This window comes from Eleutherodactylus coqui, chromosome 1 (genome assembly GCF_035609145.1).
Source record: "Eleutherodactylus coqui strain aEleCoq1 chromosome 1, aEleCoq1.hap1, whole genome shotgun sequence".
Taxonomy (NCBI): Eukaryota; Metazoa; Chordata; class Amphibia; order Anura; family Eleutherodactylidae; genus Eleutherodactylus; species Eleutherodactylus coqui.
In genome coordinates, this window is record NC_089837.1 from 296671483 (window position 1) to 296687968 (window position 16486).

The 16486-nt window shown below is 46.5% G+C and overlaps 2 protein-coding genes across 3 annotated transcripts in view; one reads left to right on the forward strand and one right to left on the reverse strand.

The window, feature by feature from the left end:
* The window catches only part of YARS1 (tyrosyl-tRNA synthetase 1), a 42783-nt gene extending 33529 nt beyond the window's left edge, over positions 1–9254 (reverse strand). The window contains exons 1-6 of the mRNA XM_066573811.1: positions 9158–9254; positions 4678–4765; positions 3556–3702; positions 3299–3474; positions 271–400; positions 111–191 (exon numbers count right to left, since the gene is read on the reverse strand). Coding sequence (XP_066429908.1) covers positions 111–191; positions 271–400; positions 3299–3474; positions 3556–3702; positions 4678–4734 — 591 coding nt within the window. The 5' untranslated portion in view covers positions 4735–4765; positions 9158–9254. The remainder of the gene's footprint in view (positions 1–110; positions 192–270; positions 401–3298; positions 3475–3555; positions 3703–4677; positions 4766–9157) is intronic.
* The window catches only part of S100PBP (S100P binding protein), a 28667-nt gene continuing 21423 nt past the window's right edge, over positions 9243–16486 (forward strand). The window contains exons 1-2 of one of the 2 annotated variants that reach the window (XM_066573801.1): positions 9243–9314; positions 14828–16244. In XM_066573801.1, coding sequence (XP_066429898.1) covers positions 14850–16244 — 1395 coding nt within the window. In that variant the 5' untranslated portion in view covers positions 9243–9314; positions 14828–14849. The other variant, XM_066573791.1, reaches the window with a different exon arrangement.

A 16486-nucleotide genomic window follows, 5' to 3' on the forward strand; every position in this document is an offset into this window, starting at 1 on the left:
TTCAAAGGATCAGCCAAAATCCTCAATTTTAGCCAATGTTTCTCTTAATTGTATGGGCAGTTTTACAATAAAATACTATAACTATAGATGAACAGATTTTTTTTTTGTACCTTTTCAGCAAATGTGAAAATTTTCCTCTGGTCTACACCCCCAAACTGTGCATCAACTTTCAAGTATTCTTCATCCAGAGCCTGCAAACATAAAAGGATTAGAGAAGAGGGGGTCACATGATCAAATTATATGCCAGTATCTGTTTCTGGCTGCTCCCACCTGTAATCCGGGGTACAGCAGCCCGCTGAGCAGTGGATGCTCCACTTGTTTCACCACTTCTGCTCCAGCTTTTTTGGCGTCATGCTGTGTGACCACGGATGATAGCCTGTACACATCTAATGTATACTCCCTGTAAGACAGGACAGATAAATGGCAAAGCAGAAGCAGACATACTTGTAGGGGGTGTCCCACATTTTTTGTAATAGCTTCTTTGTTTTCTACCATGGGGCACCCAAGACTCACCTCTCCCCGCATTTCCTGTGTGGCAGCTCAAGGTCTCCACTGTGACATATTGTTTACAGGCTGCTTCAGCCAATCACAGAGCTCATCATGCCAGCGAGAGATGCAAGGAACTGGGAGAGGCGAGCATCATGGTGAATTCACACTTGTTCAGGGTTTCCATCTCTCCGCTTTGTTTTTGGAGCACACAAATGGAAATTAACAGATTTAAAAATAACTGGTGTTTTTTTCCCCTCAATTTCATTGAGATTTAAAGAAAAAAAAAATTGTGCAGTCTGCAGGGTTATCCTTCCATCCCCCCAAAAAAGTTGCCTTTCTATTTTTTTTCCTCTTAAAATCCCATTCAAATTAATGCAGTAAGAAAAAAAATAATAATGGACCCTCCCCTCACCCCCCCTTCCAGTGTTATTTCTGTTTCTCTGCTCCTGAAACGGAGCAGAGAGATGGAAACCCTGAACCCTGAACACATGTGTGAATTCGCCCTTAACTTGATTATATATCTTGAGATACTGGTTATTTAAAAAAAATAAAAAATATTATATATATCAGACGACCCCTAAAGGCTGCCTGCACACAGGAACCCGCAGCGAATTCCGACCCCGACAACAGCAGTCCTCATCTGCAAGCCACCGTCAGACATGCAAAGTACGGATTTTTTTTTTCTTCAAATGTTTATTTTTCCTGCATTATCGCTAGGCAATGACGTGGAATCCGCGACCTGTCCGCAATATCCGAGCAAAAATAGAGCATAATGCGATTTTTCCTCTGCTCACGGAAACTACAATTGGTTTCCACGAGTCTGCAGGAAGAATCGATTTCCCATATCATGCTATGGACAGTATACGCTGTGTTCCACTGTGCAGACGCCTGCTGCGGATTCTGCAGCAAAAATCCATTCGTGTGCCGGCGGCCTTAAAGGGGTATTCCAGTTTGAGAAAATAAGGTTACTGTTTGCATAATGAAAAGTTTACCATTTTTTCTATAGCAATTTCTGCAGCCTTTTATGATCTCTGTTTGCAGTCTTACAATAAGACCTTTCAATATTTATTTCCAGGGAATACAAATCAGTGCTGATCATGTGATGGACACAAAACTGTACAGCTACTTATAAGACACTGATAACCAAGATGGCTTGGAATCCAGAAGAAGTAAACAAGGATTGAAGGCTCTCTTTTCATGACAGCAAGCAGTGATCTTGAAAAACGGAGAATTGACAGTATACACCAAAAGGTGAAGTTGAATTTAAATGTATTTGCAGATGCACTGTGAATCCCAAGTTCCATAGAGATGAATGGAGCGTGATCTGCAGTAAAATGGAGCATGCTGTGATTTATTATCCGCAAATCAGATAAAATCAAATCTGCAGGACTTAAATGAAGTGTGGATGCCCAATGCTTCTCTATAGGCAGCTAGAGCTGCGGATTCAAGAAATAAAATCTGCCAGTGGACATTGGGCCTTACTGAGCTTCTGTAACCAAATAGGAGCAGTAGTTCTAACTGTCTTGGTAATTACCCAGGTGACCCTCTTCATTGTGGCCTTGTGTGACCGGCCATGTCCATGTAACGCTCTCCCAAGTGAGGTTTGTATAAATTACAACAGACTGCTCAGTGTGCTGAACATTCTATCTGAGGGCTCTGTCGCCAATACCAGTCAGTACAAGAACTCAATTAGGCTGGTTTTAACTCTGCATCTGGTCTGTATTTGGCACACCGCAATACGGACATAACGTAAATGTATGCATCGATTCACGCGGTCATATTTTCCAGAGCCATGTTTTAAAAAGTGAAGCATGATTTATTTTTGTCTGTTTTTGCCTCCATATTTGCATTCCTAGGTATTTTCTGTCGGGCAAATACATATCCATATTTACCCTGTAGAAAAAAAACACAGCCAATACAAATGAAATATTGGATGACATATGGTTGCAGTGTCATCCATAACATCCCAGGACGTGTGATCATACACTTCTCTAAAACGGACCTTAGGAAGAACTTTGAACTCCTGTGCCGAGACCATCTGCCTGTCCAGCAAAGCTACTTCGACAGAGCAAAATAAATGAGATCGTGGAAAAAAATCCACACTAAATCCATGCATAAGTGGATTATAAAACTGCAAGATATCAATTTTTGCTGCAGATTTTCAGTGTAGATTTCAGCCTTTGAATTGCAAAGGGTAAAAATTTATAGCAAATCTACAGCAGGATTCGGCGCTGCAGATCCAGAGCATGCAAGCATATCCTTAGCTGTAGTGATCCTTCACTTTTATAAGTATGTTAAACAGTAAATATATATACTAAAAGTTGACTCCATCTTTTGATTTAAGAAAAAAAAAAAAGAAGAATAGAGGTCCTCAAACTTGCTGAATATCTCCAGTGATGCCAGAGAGCCTGAATTCAAGCGCTCGGCTATTTGGAGGAGTCCCGAATAAATGAATGGGGCAGTAGTGCGCATCAATGACCATTGGGGCATTCATTCAGGGACCTTCGTGATTGGTGGAGTCCTGGCGGTCGGACTCCCAGTGATCAGAAAGTTTATCTATTATTCTGTGGATAGACGATATAGGTGTCCCACAACATGAAAGCAACAAAACCTGGTATACTCCTTTAACAAATGCATGATAGATGGCTAGAAAGATACAGCAAGAGAAGAAAAAAAAGAGGGAGACATACAGGGAAGGACGACATTACTCAGCACAGAATCTAGAATAAAATGGAATTTTCTAAGAATGCGCAGGTAATACCGTTGGGGACAATGGTGTATTTGTGGATTCACCTTGCAGGACACATACTTGCTAAGCTGGTAGTCCGTTCCTCTAACAAAGCGCAGTTTCTCCAATGGCACTCCAATACTTTGCAGCATGGCTTTGATGACATGCTCATAATAGCGGGTGCGAAGCTCCAGCAGCTCCCAGGGTGCTTTCATATTATCTAGATAGGCATGCAGGTCTGCAAACAAGATTGTTACCTAAGGATAAAAAAAGCACAGATACATAAGATATTTGTTTTATGCCCCATTGTCTGTCATTATCTGATTTTCCATCAGTACCTCACACCCGGCCTTTAGGAAGTCTGCAATTTTGGACATTGGCACAAAATAAGCTACATGAGGTTTTCCTGTAGTGGCAGTGCCCCAGTATATTTTCAGCTCACGCTCTTTTAAGATCTCCTTCATCTTGTCCTCACCAAGAACCTCCTAGAACAAAAAGAAGGCAGAAATATTAAAAGTCCAAGAACACAAATGCAAACTGTATCGAACAATCACTTGAACCGTTAAAAGATGGTGCCCGAGTTAGGCCAGGCTCGTATGGCCGGGTCGGATTCTGCATGTGTGAGCCCGGCCTGTGACCCTGCATACGTCACATGATTTTAATGTGTATGACCGTGGGGGCACAGAGGTGGTCATGCGCAGTACAGGGTTTTTTGTTTGCATTTCCCGCGACGTTGCTTAGCGATGATGTAGGTACCCGCAGCAATGTTGGTTGCATATGGGCTGCAGGTCGCACGCATCTCCTGACATCAATGGAGGTCAGTGTGGAATATGCAGTAAAATAGAACGTGATGCGATTTTTCATCGCTCACGGAAGGTTCTGACCAATTTTTCAATGGAAAAAAGAAGTAATTTTTAAACTATGAGAAATATCTGTTGGTATAGTTTGTAAAATCCCGCAAGTTCGGCATTACTAACCATTCAAGACAAGGATCTGGTGAGCAGTTTCCTTCTCTGGCCCTACAGTCATCTCCCTCTCTGGGTGTTTAGGGTGAAATCAGTCATTCAGAAGTATAAAGACCCATTTAGACACAACGATTATCACTCAAAAGCCATCTTTTGAGCGATAATCGATGCGTCCAAACGCGTGCCCATCGTGACTTCAAGCCAGCTTGAAAACAGTCGTTCCTACTAATCAGGACCTGTGCTGAGTTCTCCGCAGGTAGCGCTGATGACATTTTTTCAGCAGCTATACCACTGGAGAACAATGGAGCTGAATGCAGGTAACAGACATCCAGCTGTTATCTGCATTCAGCGAAAGGCTTCATTTGCACACTAATAAGCTACTAAGTAGTTTATGCAAAATGATCGCTCAAAGCTGTCAGTCAAACTGTTGTTTGAGCAATTTTTGAGCGATTATCTTTGCGTCTAAATAGGCCTTAATATGTAAAATGTGCTTACTTGCAGGTTGCGTGTAATAAGCTGCACCTTTCCTTCGGGGTTCAGACAGTCACCCATTTTGACTTGTTTGATGGGCACAATAAGGATGCTGGCAAAAAGAAGACATAATATAAACTTACACTTTTCAAACAATTAATGGAACACAAATGACTCTCAATGAATGAAAGCATCAAACTGAAAATCTTTAAGGACACAAATTGCGTAATTCGTTGAGAACAAAATGATATAAACAGCCAATGAAAACCCAAAAGAAAAAATCTACCAACTGAAGGCTGGATTCCAAATCACCCAGAAAAATCAATTTGAGTGAATTTTATCATGGCAGCTCATAATGTGACGCAGTAGTCTTTATGGCCTCCATAGGCCTGTAGGCACTTCTGACAATGTCTGGGCATGCTCCTGATGAGACTGCACACGGTCTCCTGGGGTATATCCCCGAGATCTAGATTAGGACATCAGTGATATCCTGGACAGTTTGTGGCGCTACTTGTTGGTGTCATATGTATACACCGATAGAACATCCCAGAGGATCTCAATAGGATTCAGGTCTAGGGAAAGTGAGGACCAGTCAATACTTACACACTCATGACCACCTAAAGCCAGGTTTGTCCTGTATCAGGAGGAACCCAGGGTCCACCACACCAGCACAAGACCTAAAAATGGCTCTAAGGTTTTCATCCCGATAGCGAACTGCTATTTGGCATCACGTTTGTGTGATCCTCCAAGAATATGCCTCCCAAGACCTTCACTGCCGGTATTGCAGGAAGCATAGCATTCAGCCCGGCGCCTTCAGACTCGGTCACATGTGCTCAGTGTGAACCAGCTCTTATCTGTGAGGAGAATGGGACACAAATGGCAGAACTGCCAATTCTGGTGGTCCCTGCCAAATGCCAATCGACCTGTATGGGCTGTGAGCACAAGTCTCACTACAGGATGGTGCCAGGTTCACAAAAATCGGTTTCTGACAGTTTAGTCAGGAACATATACTTACCAGTAGCCCACTGACAGGGCTTTTTCAGTTTCTCCTCATACAAAGGTGTAGATACCAGTCCTAATGTTGGTTTGATGCCCTTCTACTGCCCTGTCCAGCTCTCCTTGTCTTCTGGTGTGCTGGGCTACACAGCAAACCTTGTGCGTCCAGGAGGAGAACTACCTGTGTAACCAGATTGCAGGTATCACCTCCGGCTGCCGTTAGCGACAAGGACACCAGCAAAACTAGAGAAGAAGCAGTCAACCAGGAAGAGAGTAAGGGTGCTTTAACACGGGACGAACTGTCGGGAAAACCATGCCTGGTAGCTCGTCCCAGCGATACGCCTCACGTCCACGGGCAAGATGGAATGCACATTTGGGAGCCCGCAGTGGAATCCGACCCTGCCCGTGGCCGAGGACATTGCTTAATTGTCTGGGTCTTCCGTTTTCTCCACTGGGGAAGTGTGCGGAAGAGTCAGCCGGCACAGCGCCGCACATGCGCAGTGGAGTTTTGTTTTTTTAAACTCCTGCTTTCCTGCGGAATCTGCGGCCCGTCCGCAATTCAATTGACTTAAATGGAAACCGTCCATGTGGGATCTGCACTGAAATGGAGCATACTGCCATTTGTTTTTCTGACAAAAAGGTCCGTAAATGAAATCCGCATGCTTTATTTCATTTGCGGATGCCCATGTTCCCCTATGGGTGTCTTTATTTGCGGATTCCACAAATCAAACCTGCCCGTGGACACAGGGCCATAATGCTTCCTCTGCCTTTACAGCTGACTGCGCCGAGTGAATGGAGACGGAGCGGGCCGGGGATCGTTCCGGCTGACCCAACCTCCCTTCGCAGTAAGCAGGCCGGCGTTCATTTATGAACGACTGCCTATTTACACAGAACAGGAGTTGATTCACAATGGCTTATGCTTCCTAAGGCTGCTAGTAGGGCACTATTACACTAGCGCTCATGTTTTCCCGACAATTGGCAGGCGGCATCAGTGAGTACAGGAGCCGCCCGCAATTGTTGTGAAGCAATAAGCGCTAGCGCTCCATTAATAGCAACCTAAGGGCTCACTCACACAGGCGCAAGTTTCCCACGTATTTTTCATGCGCGTACTACGCGGTGCTAAAAGCCTATTGATTGTTAATGGGGCACTCACACTTGTGTTGTTTATCACACGCGCATGAAAAGAAAACTGCAGCATATCTGACCGTGGAGTGTGTAACAGACCAATATAGGCTAGGGAGATTTAACATATGCAGCAAATATGCACATACATGCATATCTGCTGTATGTTATACAAGTGAGGAAAATATGCGGGACACAACGCCCGTGTGAGGGACCCCAGCAGGGCTATTACACAGCAGCGTTTCTGCAAGAAGAGAAACACTGATTGCAGCTGCCAACTGGATTCTTCAGTCACTGAGCCGGCAATATTTGGCGCAAAACACGGAAATCTATACTGCTGTGTACTTTACTAGAGCAGCATTTCTGCGACTGTCAGCCGCCCTCTGTGTTGGTGGAACACAGCTGGGGAAAACTCTCAGGAGTCATCAGCAACTGCACAGTCCTTCTCTGCGCCTCATTCTGTGTCGAATTTCATTTACTAGTCACTTGTACAGTGTACATCAGGTAGTCAGAGAAGCAGTGCGGCCATCTTTGTTTCTCCAGGCTCAGAGGGTCACTTCAAGGCCGCTTTCATACGAGCGAGAAAACTGTGCGATTTTCTTGCGATGCGACAGTGCTACAAATCGCATGTATCTGAAGCCCCTGCTTTGTAGACTTCTATACTGCCAGAAATAAAAACGGGGCATGCTAAATATTGCCGCAATTTCCTGTTTTGTAGCCCATGTTTACCTATAGAGCCCTCCTCTCTGTTGCATTGCATGGCACAAAAATGTGGATTTGTTCATTGAGAGCTACAGTGATTGGTTCTCGAGCACCGCAGCTCAGCCAATCAGAGCCAGCGCTTCCTGGAGGCGGTGTTTTTTGAACCCCTGACCAGGAAGTGGTGGCTGAAGACTACAAGCAAGTGTGCCAGAGCTGCAGAGAAGAAGTGTAGTACCTGATAGGTGATGTATTATGTAGTATTTTTTTTAAGGCAACCATGGCTTATTTTTGTGGTAGGGCTTATATTTCCAGCCCCCCTTCCCACCCAAACACCGGGAAAAAGAGCGCTATAAAGTCACCATATCACCGTGAGAAAACACAGTGATCTGGCACGAAGCACAGCTGTCATAGCGCTATCGCCCGTGTGAAAGAGGCCTAAAGAGGAAAAGTAGAAAAGAGGATTTGTTTTGTCCTTGCTGAGGCCTGGGTGTCGCCATCTTTCTGGTGATGCGCCGATAGAGGAAGGAGGTTCTCACGGATTTGAATAGCAGATTCCGCAGTCGCTGTCCGTGTGTATGATATATGTGGTAACCCGCAGGCAGTGAAATGCATGGACTTTCACTCACACTTATGGATAGGAATTGTGGATTGTGCAAGCATAAGAAAAATCGCAATATTCACTATTTTATCGCGGATTTCACGTATAAGAGCGCCATCGATCTCTATGGATGCGTTCGATCTGCAGTGCATACACATTTAACATGTGGATGCTGATATTTATGCAGGTTGCTAGGAGACCAGGTAACAAAAAGTATAAAGAAAGCAGGAATTTGTGGGCAGACAATACAGGACGGAGTCTGGGGAGCAACACAACCATCCAGCCTGTCTGCAACCTCCGCTTGTTCTTCTGGCCTCTGCCTCCACAAGAAGAAGGGTTGTTTTTTTATAAAGTGGTTTATACTACTTCCAGAATAAGTAGTATAAACCATCCGGGCCTGGAGAGCAGCGTCCGTCCTGAAGGCTCCCAGAACATCTCACCACAACAGCACAAGAGAATGTCGCCCGGGTAATGGAAGGAGGTTTGGCATCTATCTGATGCCAGTCACTGCTTGCGTTAAACTGCACACATACGCAATTTATTTCCGCAATCATTCGCAGGTCTTCCACTGCAGTATCCGTCCCGCTCGTGTGAGGCGCTGGTATTACAGCAGGTGTTGTAATTAACCCCTTCAGTAAGGCTGGTTTCACACCTGTGTGTAGGGTTCCGCTTTTCTGCTCCGTTGGGGGGAGGAGAGGGGAATCCCCGTCTTAGGACAGAACCAAACACTATAACGGGGTTCGGTCGGTTTCCAGCTTTTGGAAGAAGAGCTGCACCAGCGTTATTTCTTCCGGTACTCTTAGCGGCATCTGAAATGGAATCTCCAGCCAGAGGCTCCAACACAGATGTGACACCAGCCTTACCCAACCGGGAGAGCGGCTGTCACCCAGTGGCCCTGAAGTAGCCATATCAGGGTACATATCCCCTCAGGTGTGGAAGGGGGGAGGGGCATGTACACCTGGCTGCCCCTCCAGCACCCTGCCTCTAGTGAGCACACACAGAAGCCCTCAGCTTGTTCCTGGCACTACAGCAGCCATTCCCCCCCATCTGCACCCCGCCCCCCACCACATTACACTGCGGACCTACCGGCACACGTGTCTCCAGCAGAGCCCTCAGTTCCCAGTCGCCGCCGGTTGCGTCAGACGTCCGCTCGGCACTCGACTAGTAGAGGCTGATCCATCTGGGTAACGTGACTGGGCTGATCTTAAAGGCGCAGGCAGCTGCTGATGGGGACCTTATAACGGTAACAGGAGTGCTGCTGTAGGACGGCGGAGTACGAGGAGGCTTAGCGGGGAGAGAGGCGGCGCGGGAGCCGAGAAGGGCGGCTGTGTGAGCTCCGCATGGCCGCCTCCTCACACTGGTACTCCGGAGTTCGGGGCAGTCGGCACACGTTAAGTTTACTTGGGAGGTAGAAACTTTTAATGGCTCGTCTGTCCCCCTGTGAGCTCCGCTCTGGTTTCTGTGTAGTCACTTGTATCTGAGCCTCTGCCAGGGTCTCCCAACTCCAGTCCTCAGGGACCCCCAGCGGGTCATGATCTCAGGATGTCCGACAGTAAGCCCACCCGAAGCACCGGCCATCGTTCCATCAGCTGGAGTTGGGAACTCTGCTCTAACGATGCGGCCATATTTAGTTGTTTTGACTTTTTGGGGGAGTTTTCGCCACTCTCAAAGTCCTATTTTCTGCCATTCACCCTGCAGCAGAGATGCCAGCTTTGTATTACGGGGCCGCATGATCGCTACAGAACCGCTTGGATGCATTTGCTGTTGCACTACTCTTACGAAATGAAAGACTCTTTAAAAGGAACACCACTTACTGCCTCCAGAGCTGCCTGTTCCTCTGTACAGCTGGGGGGCTCCTCACTTGTAGGGCATCCCCTGCTTACTATTTGTACCATTTTGAAGCATTAACAGCTTTTTAAAACGTAAAATTTTGGGGCACAATTCTAGTGTATCTTTTTTTTTTTTTTCCGACTACATTGAGCATGCATCTATAAATAATACTTCTGAGGGCCCATTTACACTTCCGTAGGTGTTCAACATGCACCCGCCCGTGCCATAGAAACGCCTAAGGGCCTGGCGCATATACGCCGAGGCCACAATGCCGTGGAGACATTCCCCCTTCTCTCCTCCTCGCCAGCTAACCACCTCTCTGGCTGTTTGCAATGGGAGGAGATGGGGCGGAGCTAACTGCCCGCCCCTTGCCCACAGCCAGCAATTGGAGTGGGCGGAGCTTAGCTCCGCTCCCTCCCATTGCAAACAGCAGTAAGGAGGAGGGAGTTTGATTAGGGTATTCATGCCCGTCCGATGCATGCCTGTGAATAAGCCCATAGGCCTCATGCCCACGGCCATGTTGGACTCTGCCAGTGGAATATCGCAGAAGAGTCTGACACGCCACCCCCCCAAAGACCCCATACTTACATCTCTGGATCCGCATCGCGAGTTCTGCATGTGCAGTGCCACGCATGATGTGCCGGCGGTGATGCATAATTGTGCAATACTTCCACTGTGCTCACAGCGGAAGTATTGTGTGATGGACTGCTTCAATTGACTACAATGGAAGACGGCCGCGCGTCTTTCCATGCCATTAGAACATGCCGCAATTTATTTCATGTTGCGGAATTCCCTAATAGAATTCTGCATTGTGAACATTAAGGCTGCCTGTCCACGAGCGTGGAGCAGGAGCCAGCTGACAGATCTCCGCGGTGAGCCGATCTGACAGAATTGTGACAATTTGCAGCATGGCAATGATTCTCCGCTCGTGGACAGGGGGGCTGCGTTTTCCATAGCAACGCTATGGAAAGCGTGCACTGCGTTCCCCGCGGCTGGATTATCGCTGCAGGAAACACAATGCAAAAACGCTCATGGACAGGCAGCTTAAAAGGCAGAAAGCTATTAGGTTCAATAGAAGCTAAGAGCTGCGGGATAATGCAGCGGATTTCCGCCGGATTTCACACAGTAGAAATCCGTCCGTGGGCATTAGCCCTAAGGCCGGTGTTGGCGCACTGCAATAGAGCACTATATGTATATCAATAGATATAAACTAATTCTCATGTAATCACCCTAGTCATGCATACTGTTATGAAGTACAACTTCTGCTCTCTCTTCACTTGCCTCCTCCCTGGGGATGGGAGGGGGGTCAGCTGCAGTTCATTCTGTATAGGTGTAGGGAGTGTTAATTGTTGGTCTTCTCTGTGGGGGCTGGTGGACTGGTTCACATTCTGCAGGAATGTTGAAGATCTAATTAAGTGGTCTGGGCACAAGTTGAGCAAGGTACAGGAAGACGCTGAATAAAGGCCCTCCTACTCAGGATGATATGGTTGTGGTTGTTCAGGCTCCTGCGGGGCATTGAATGATAATCGTCCTGTGTAAAAGCATGCAGAAACTGAATAACTGGACTACAATCATCCAGTCGTTTAGTTCTAAGCCGCTTAAATTCCTGACTGATGATCACTCAGTGCAAACAGTCAGTCAGTGCTGATATAAGCTGTGATTGGTTGGTATGGCTGAAGGCCCCTTTACACTGGATGAATGTCGGACAAACTATGCTCGACACTTGTCCCCGCATACACTCACTCTCGTGCTGTTACACAGGAGCCAGTATCGCTGTCTCTCTGACAGAGTGGACAGCAGGGGGCTGGGGATGCTGGAGGAGATTTCTCTCCTTGCAGTCCCCCGCCCCTCTCCATTGACTTATCATAGTTCGTTCAGTACTGAATGGCTGCTATTTACACTGAGTGATAAGCGATCAGAATTTTAACCTTTTCCAATCCACTGTCTGACATCTGAAGACATTATGATTTAAGGCTGTACGGCTCCAATGTTGGAAGACGTCCGTCGGGGTTCTCTTATTGTATATTGCCAGCCTCTCTGCTAGAGTAAGCCCCCTAGGAAATCCAGGATACAAATTAGATTGGAAAGGGTTAAGCTGCATAAACAATGATCTGGTTGTTCAGTGTAAATAGCAGGCGTTCAGTAACTGTTGCTATGTTAAGTGAATGGATGGGGGTTGGGGAGTGCGAGGAGAGAAATCTCCTGTCCTGCAGCCGCTCCACTGCGAGCCAGCGATACTTGCTCCTGTGTGACAGCATGGGAGCGAGGACACACAGGGACGAGTGTCGGGCATCGTTTGCCCAACATTTGTCCAGTGTAAATGGGCCTTAACAAAGGCAGTTTTTTTTTTTTGTTTGTTTGTTTGAAAGACCGCTTTCATAAGAGTGTGGCACCAATTTATTTTACTGTGACTCCCCTTGTACTATATTCTGCAATACTTTAGTATTGTATATGGTATTTTTGCTGTCATTGTATTAAGATGTGCCATAGGTATGTCTTATGGCCTATTTAGACGGGACAAGCTGTCAGGCAAACGATGCACAGCACTCGTCCCAATTATACTCGCTCCTGCTCTATTACATAACAGCTAGTATCACTGGCATTGCTTACAGCTCTGCTGGCATGGAGGCGGAGCAGCTGGCAGTCTCCATTCACAGTAAGCAGACGTTCAGTATGAACAGCGGTCGGTCATTTCTGAACGCAGAACCTGAATGACTCAACGATAGGCAGAAATAAATGTCAGCTGTTGAAGACTGACAACCCCAGCCGTGTATGAAGAGGGCTCGCTTTAGCACCTAGGATGTACATGTACGTCCTGGGGCGTGAAGGGGTTAAGAAACTTTTTGTTTAGAAAACAATTGTCCAGTGTTCCTCACTTCCCTCAGCGGGTATCCAGGGAACACTTGTGGTAACGTCTGAGGCTGTAATAACCGTTACATCGCCAGTACGGAGCATGAGGCCAGGCAGGCTGGTGGTAGCCAATGGCTGCTGCTGGTGCATGTTACTACCGGCCACACCGTCCTGTTGCCATAAGGACATCATGAGCTCTAGCTGATAACATTGGTCTCTAGTCTATTCGGTAATTGCTAAGGCTGGGGAGGGTGATTTCTACTGGTAGCTTGCCTGGCAAACTTAAAACCTCCCTGCTACTGCAGGTAGCCGAGAGCTGGAGAGTTCACAGGGAGCTGCGGTCCCCGGGCATGTGATCACACCCACCCCCGTTATCCAATGGATACCGGCGATCATGTAAAAGTGAAAAAAAAGTAAGTTTCACCTCCCCTTACTGATCCATGAGGTGAGATGAAATTATTTAAGGCCCCAACAGGATCTTTATCCACGAACCTTTCCCTAACTTCAGCGAATGCGCACCTCAACAAAATGTGCAAGTGCAGAAGCCAGAGAGGCCCCAGGAAATTTAAATCTCTTTGCTATCAAAACAGAGAGCCTGGAGCAGTGACCGGTGGCCTCGTTGAGTGGTCCCCAGTCACCTGATCATCATTATCCAATGGTATAAAAAGATAGCCATCTACCTTAGGCCGGTCTCACACGACTGGATAGTAATTGCGAATTCTACAGGCGTTTGATCCGTGTATTACCATGGATCAATCAAATGCATTGGATTACACAATTCCGCTCACATTAGTAGGTTGGAATTACGTAATCCGTTTGCACAAAATTGAACGTAGCATGTTCTATTTTACCATGGATATCTGCGACATAGAGCCCATTGTACTCTATGGTCGTGGATATACCCACAGCCCATACGCAATTACATTGAGTACGCAGTTATGTGCAGTACATTACGCAGCCGTACGCAGGGTCATGGCCGTGATCAAAGCTGGAATTACCTGCGGGACTCTGCAAGCAGATTCCACATACGGCTGTGTGAGCCCAGCATTATTCAGATAGCTACATATTATGTACATGTAATTTACAAGAAGCCCCGGGAACTCTCCATTTCCTGTAATTCCAGGTTCAGCTTGTTTAGCGTTTTCTGTGTGAGATCGCCGCACCTCAGCAAGCTTACGAGTCTGAGGAGGTGCGAAGGTTCACAGTGTGCCATTTTTTTTCACCGGGCCAAATTTTGGAAATCTTACGTAGCTTTTTAACATAGAATAACTCCATAAGGGTTTTGCATATTCAAGTAATTCTGCCTTTTTTTGCCACATACTGTACTTCATTTAAGTTGTAAAATAGACCAATAGAATTCGTGTGTATTTATTAAAAATGCCATAATTGAGAAATTGTCAATTATTTTCACATTTTCAACTGCAATATATTAAGTTTTCTTTATTTCAAGCAGGAAAAACTGGGGAGACATACTCTAAATTTTATAGCACTTGCTCTTCTGTGTTCAGCAATACCCGCATTGTAGCCCCAATCTACTTACAGGACACATGACTACCACGTTTCCCCGAAAATAAGACACTCTCTTATATATTTTTTTTTCGCCCCAAAAAGGGCACAGTGTCTTATTTTTTTTTGGGGGGGGGGGGGGGGGGGGGGCTTTTACTTGCCTGGTCCGCAGCGTCCCGATGCCTCCCAGTGCGCGGCGTCCTCCTTGTCTCACAGATGCCTTCTGCTGATGACGGGGCTTTGAATGCCCCGCCTCCAGCAAAGCAAGTGCTGTAATTGGCTGATCGAGCGCTGGCAGCCAATCACAGCCGGCGTTCGATGAGCCAATCACAGCCATTCAGTGATGTCATTCAAAGCCCCGTCACCAGCAGAAGGCTGCTGTGAGACGGAGTAGGATGCCGCACACAGCTCCCGCTGACACTGCCGTCACTGCTGCCGCCGACACCATCGGGACGCTGCGGACCACGTGTAGTTTATGGACTCATTGTGGGTTTCAGACCCCAGATTAAAGATGTAGAGCCACGTGTGAGTGTAATATTGTGCTATTAATATAATTGCTTTCTTCTGCAGAACATGCGGAACAACTGGACCTATGGAAGAAATCCATGCCCCTTCCATGTCTGAGCGGCAGGTGAAGTTATATGCGGCAGACTCGCAAGAGCCTTTTCGAACAACTATGGAAGAGATAAAAATCAGTATTGTTAATGATCGAGCTATTGGAACTAAACAAAAGAGAGAAGAAGTTACAGTAGTGAGCCCTTGTGCTAAGAGGTTGTGTCATCCTGCCTTTAGTTGTAGCACACCTTCCTCTGCCCAGGTATGTGCCACCCAACTCTCAAATAGGTATCCACTGGGGCAAAATCCTCAGCAAGATGAGTTGGATGATTCTTTATTGGACCTTTTAGATGATGAGGATGACTCTGAAGGGCTAGCACTGGGGCAAGAGGAGTTGGATGATTCTTTACTGGACCTTACGGACAATGAGGATGACTCTGAAGGGCTAACAATGGGGCAAGAGGAGTTAGATGATTCTTTATTGGTCCTTACAGATAGTGAGGATAACTCTTGCTATGCTGCTGCGTCTTCAGAAAAATATGAGAGGACTACATTAGTGGTCACAGTTACACATTCAGAGTCAGAAAATGAAAGTGAAAAGAATGGAGCTTCGCTTTGCAAAACACTGAATGCTACTAACACATTAACTGAAGAATCAGAGAGTGAAGGAGACAGAAGCAACTATGCTGCCATGCCCCTGTCACCAACCAAGTCAGCAGTAGACCCTGTAGAGGGGATTAAACCAAAGCAGCCCAGTGTTTGCAATGTGACATCTCCAGAATTTCTCACAGCTGGAACTGTGATGGACAGTGATCTGCCAACACCATTGTCCGATGGAAAGGAAGTCCCTGCTGCTCTCCTATGGTCTTCAAGCTCTCCAGCACTTCTGTTGCCATCAGTCTCTTTGTCTAAAGTTGATGCTGCAATAGATTGGACTGAAGACCCAGACCTTGCATTTGACTGTGACATTGACAATCTGTTAGCAATAAGTCCAGGGACTGTCTTTTCTTCGGACGAAGACAATGGTGTAGGATCAGCTGCCATCACCACTAATGGCAACTGTTCTAGAATATCAGATTCTACATTACCTCCACCTAATATAGAGTCTGATCAGGTTTTAAAAGCCAATGCTACATCCTCTGATGCAGCTCAGGATCTCCCTCCACTTTCCCTTGATACAGTAGGCTTGCCCAGGGTTCATCATCATCATCCTCCTCCTCATCCTACTGAGCCAGAACCTCCCTCCACTTCCTCTATACTTACTACTGAGTCAAAACTGAGCACGAAGTCATCTGGAACTGAACAAAACATAGAGCCCCAAAAGCCTTCAGAGGCTGAAGAAACTAAAGGCATTCCGAATGCAGAGTCTACCTCAAGGTCAACAGATCTATCTCCAAATTCTGCACCGAGAGCAAACGGTAACCAATCTAAGGTATGCTCCAAAATCTACTTATTTTGGTACTAAACTGTCATAATGCTATGTTTACCAATCACATGAGTGAATGACCAGCCAGTAATTTTTCATGTACGAGTAAGGCTGCCTGTCCACAGCCGATGATCCGCTGTCAATAAGTCGCCCGCTGATCGCCCTATGTAAAGCTTTCCATAGGATTACTATGAAAAGGGCAGCACCGGCGTCCATGAGCAGAGAATCATAGCAATTCACCACTCATG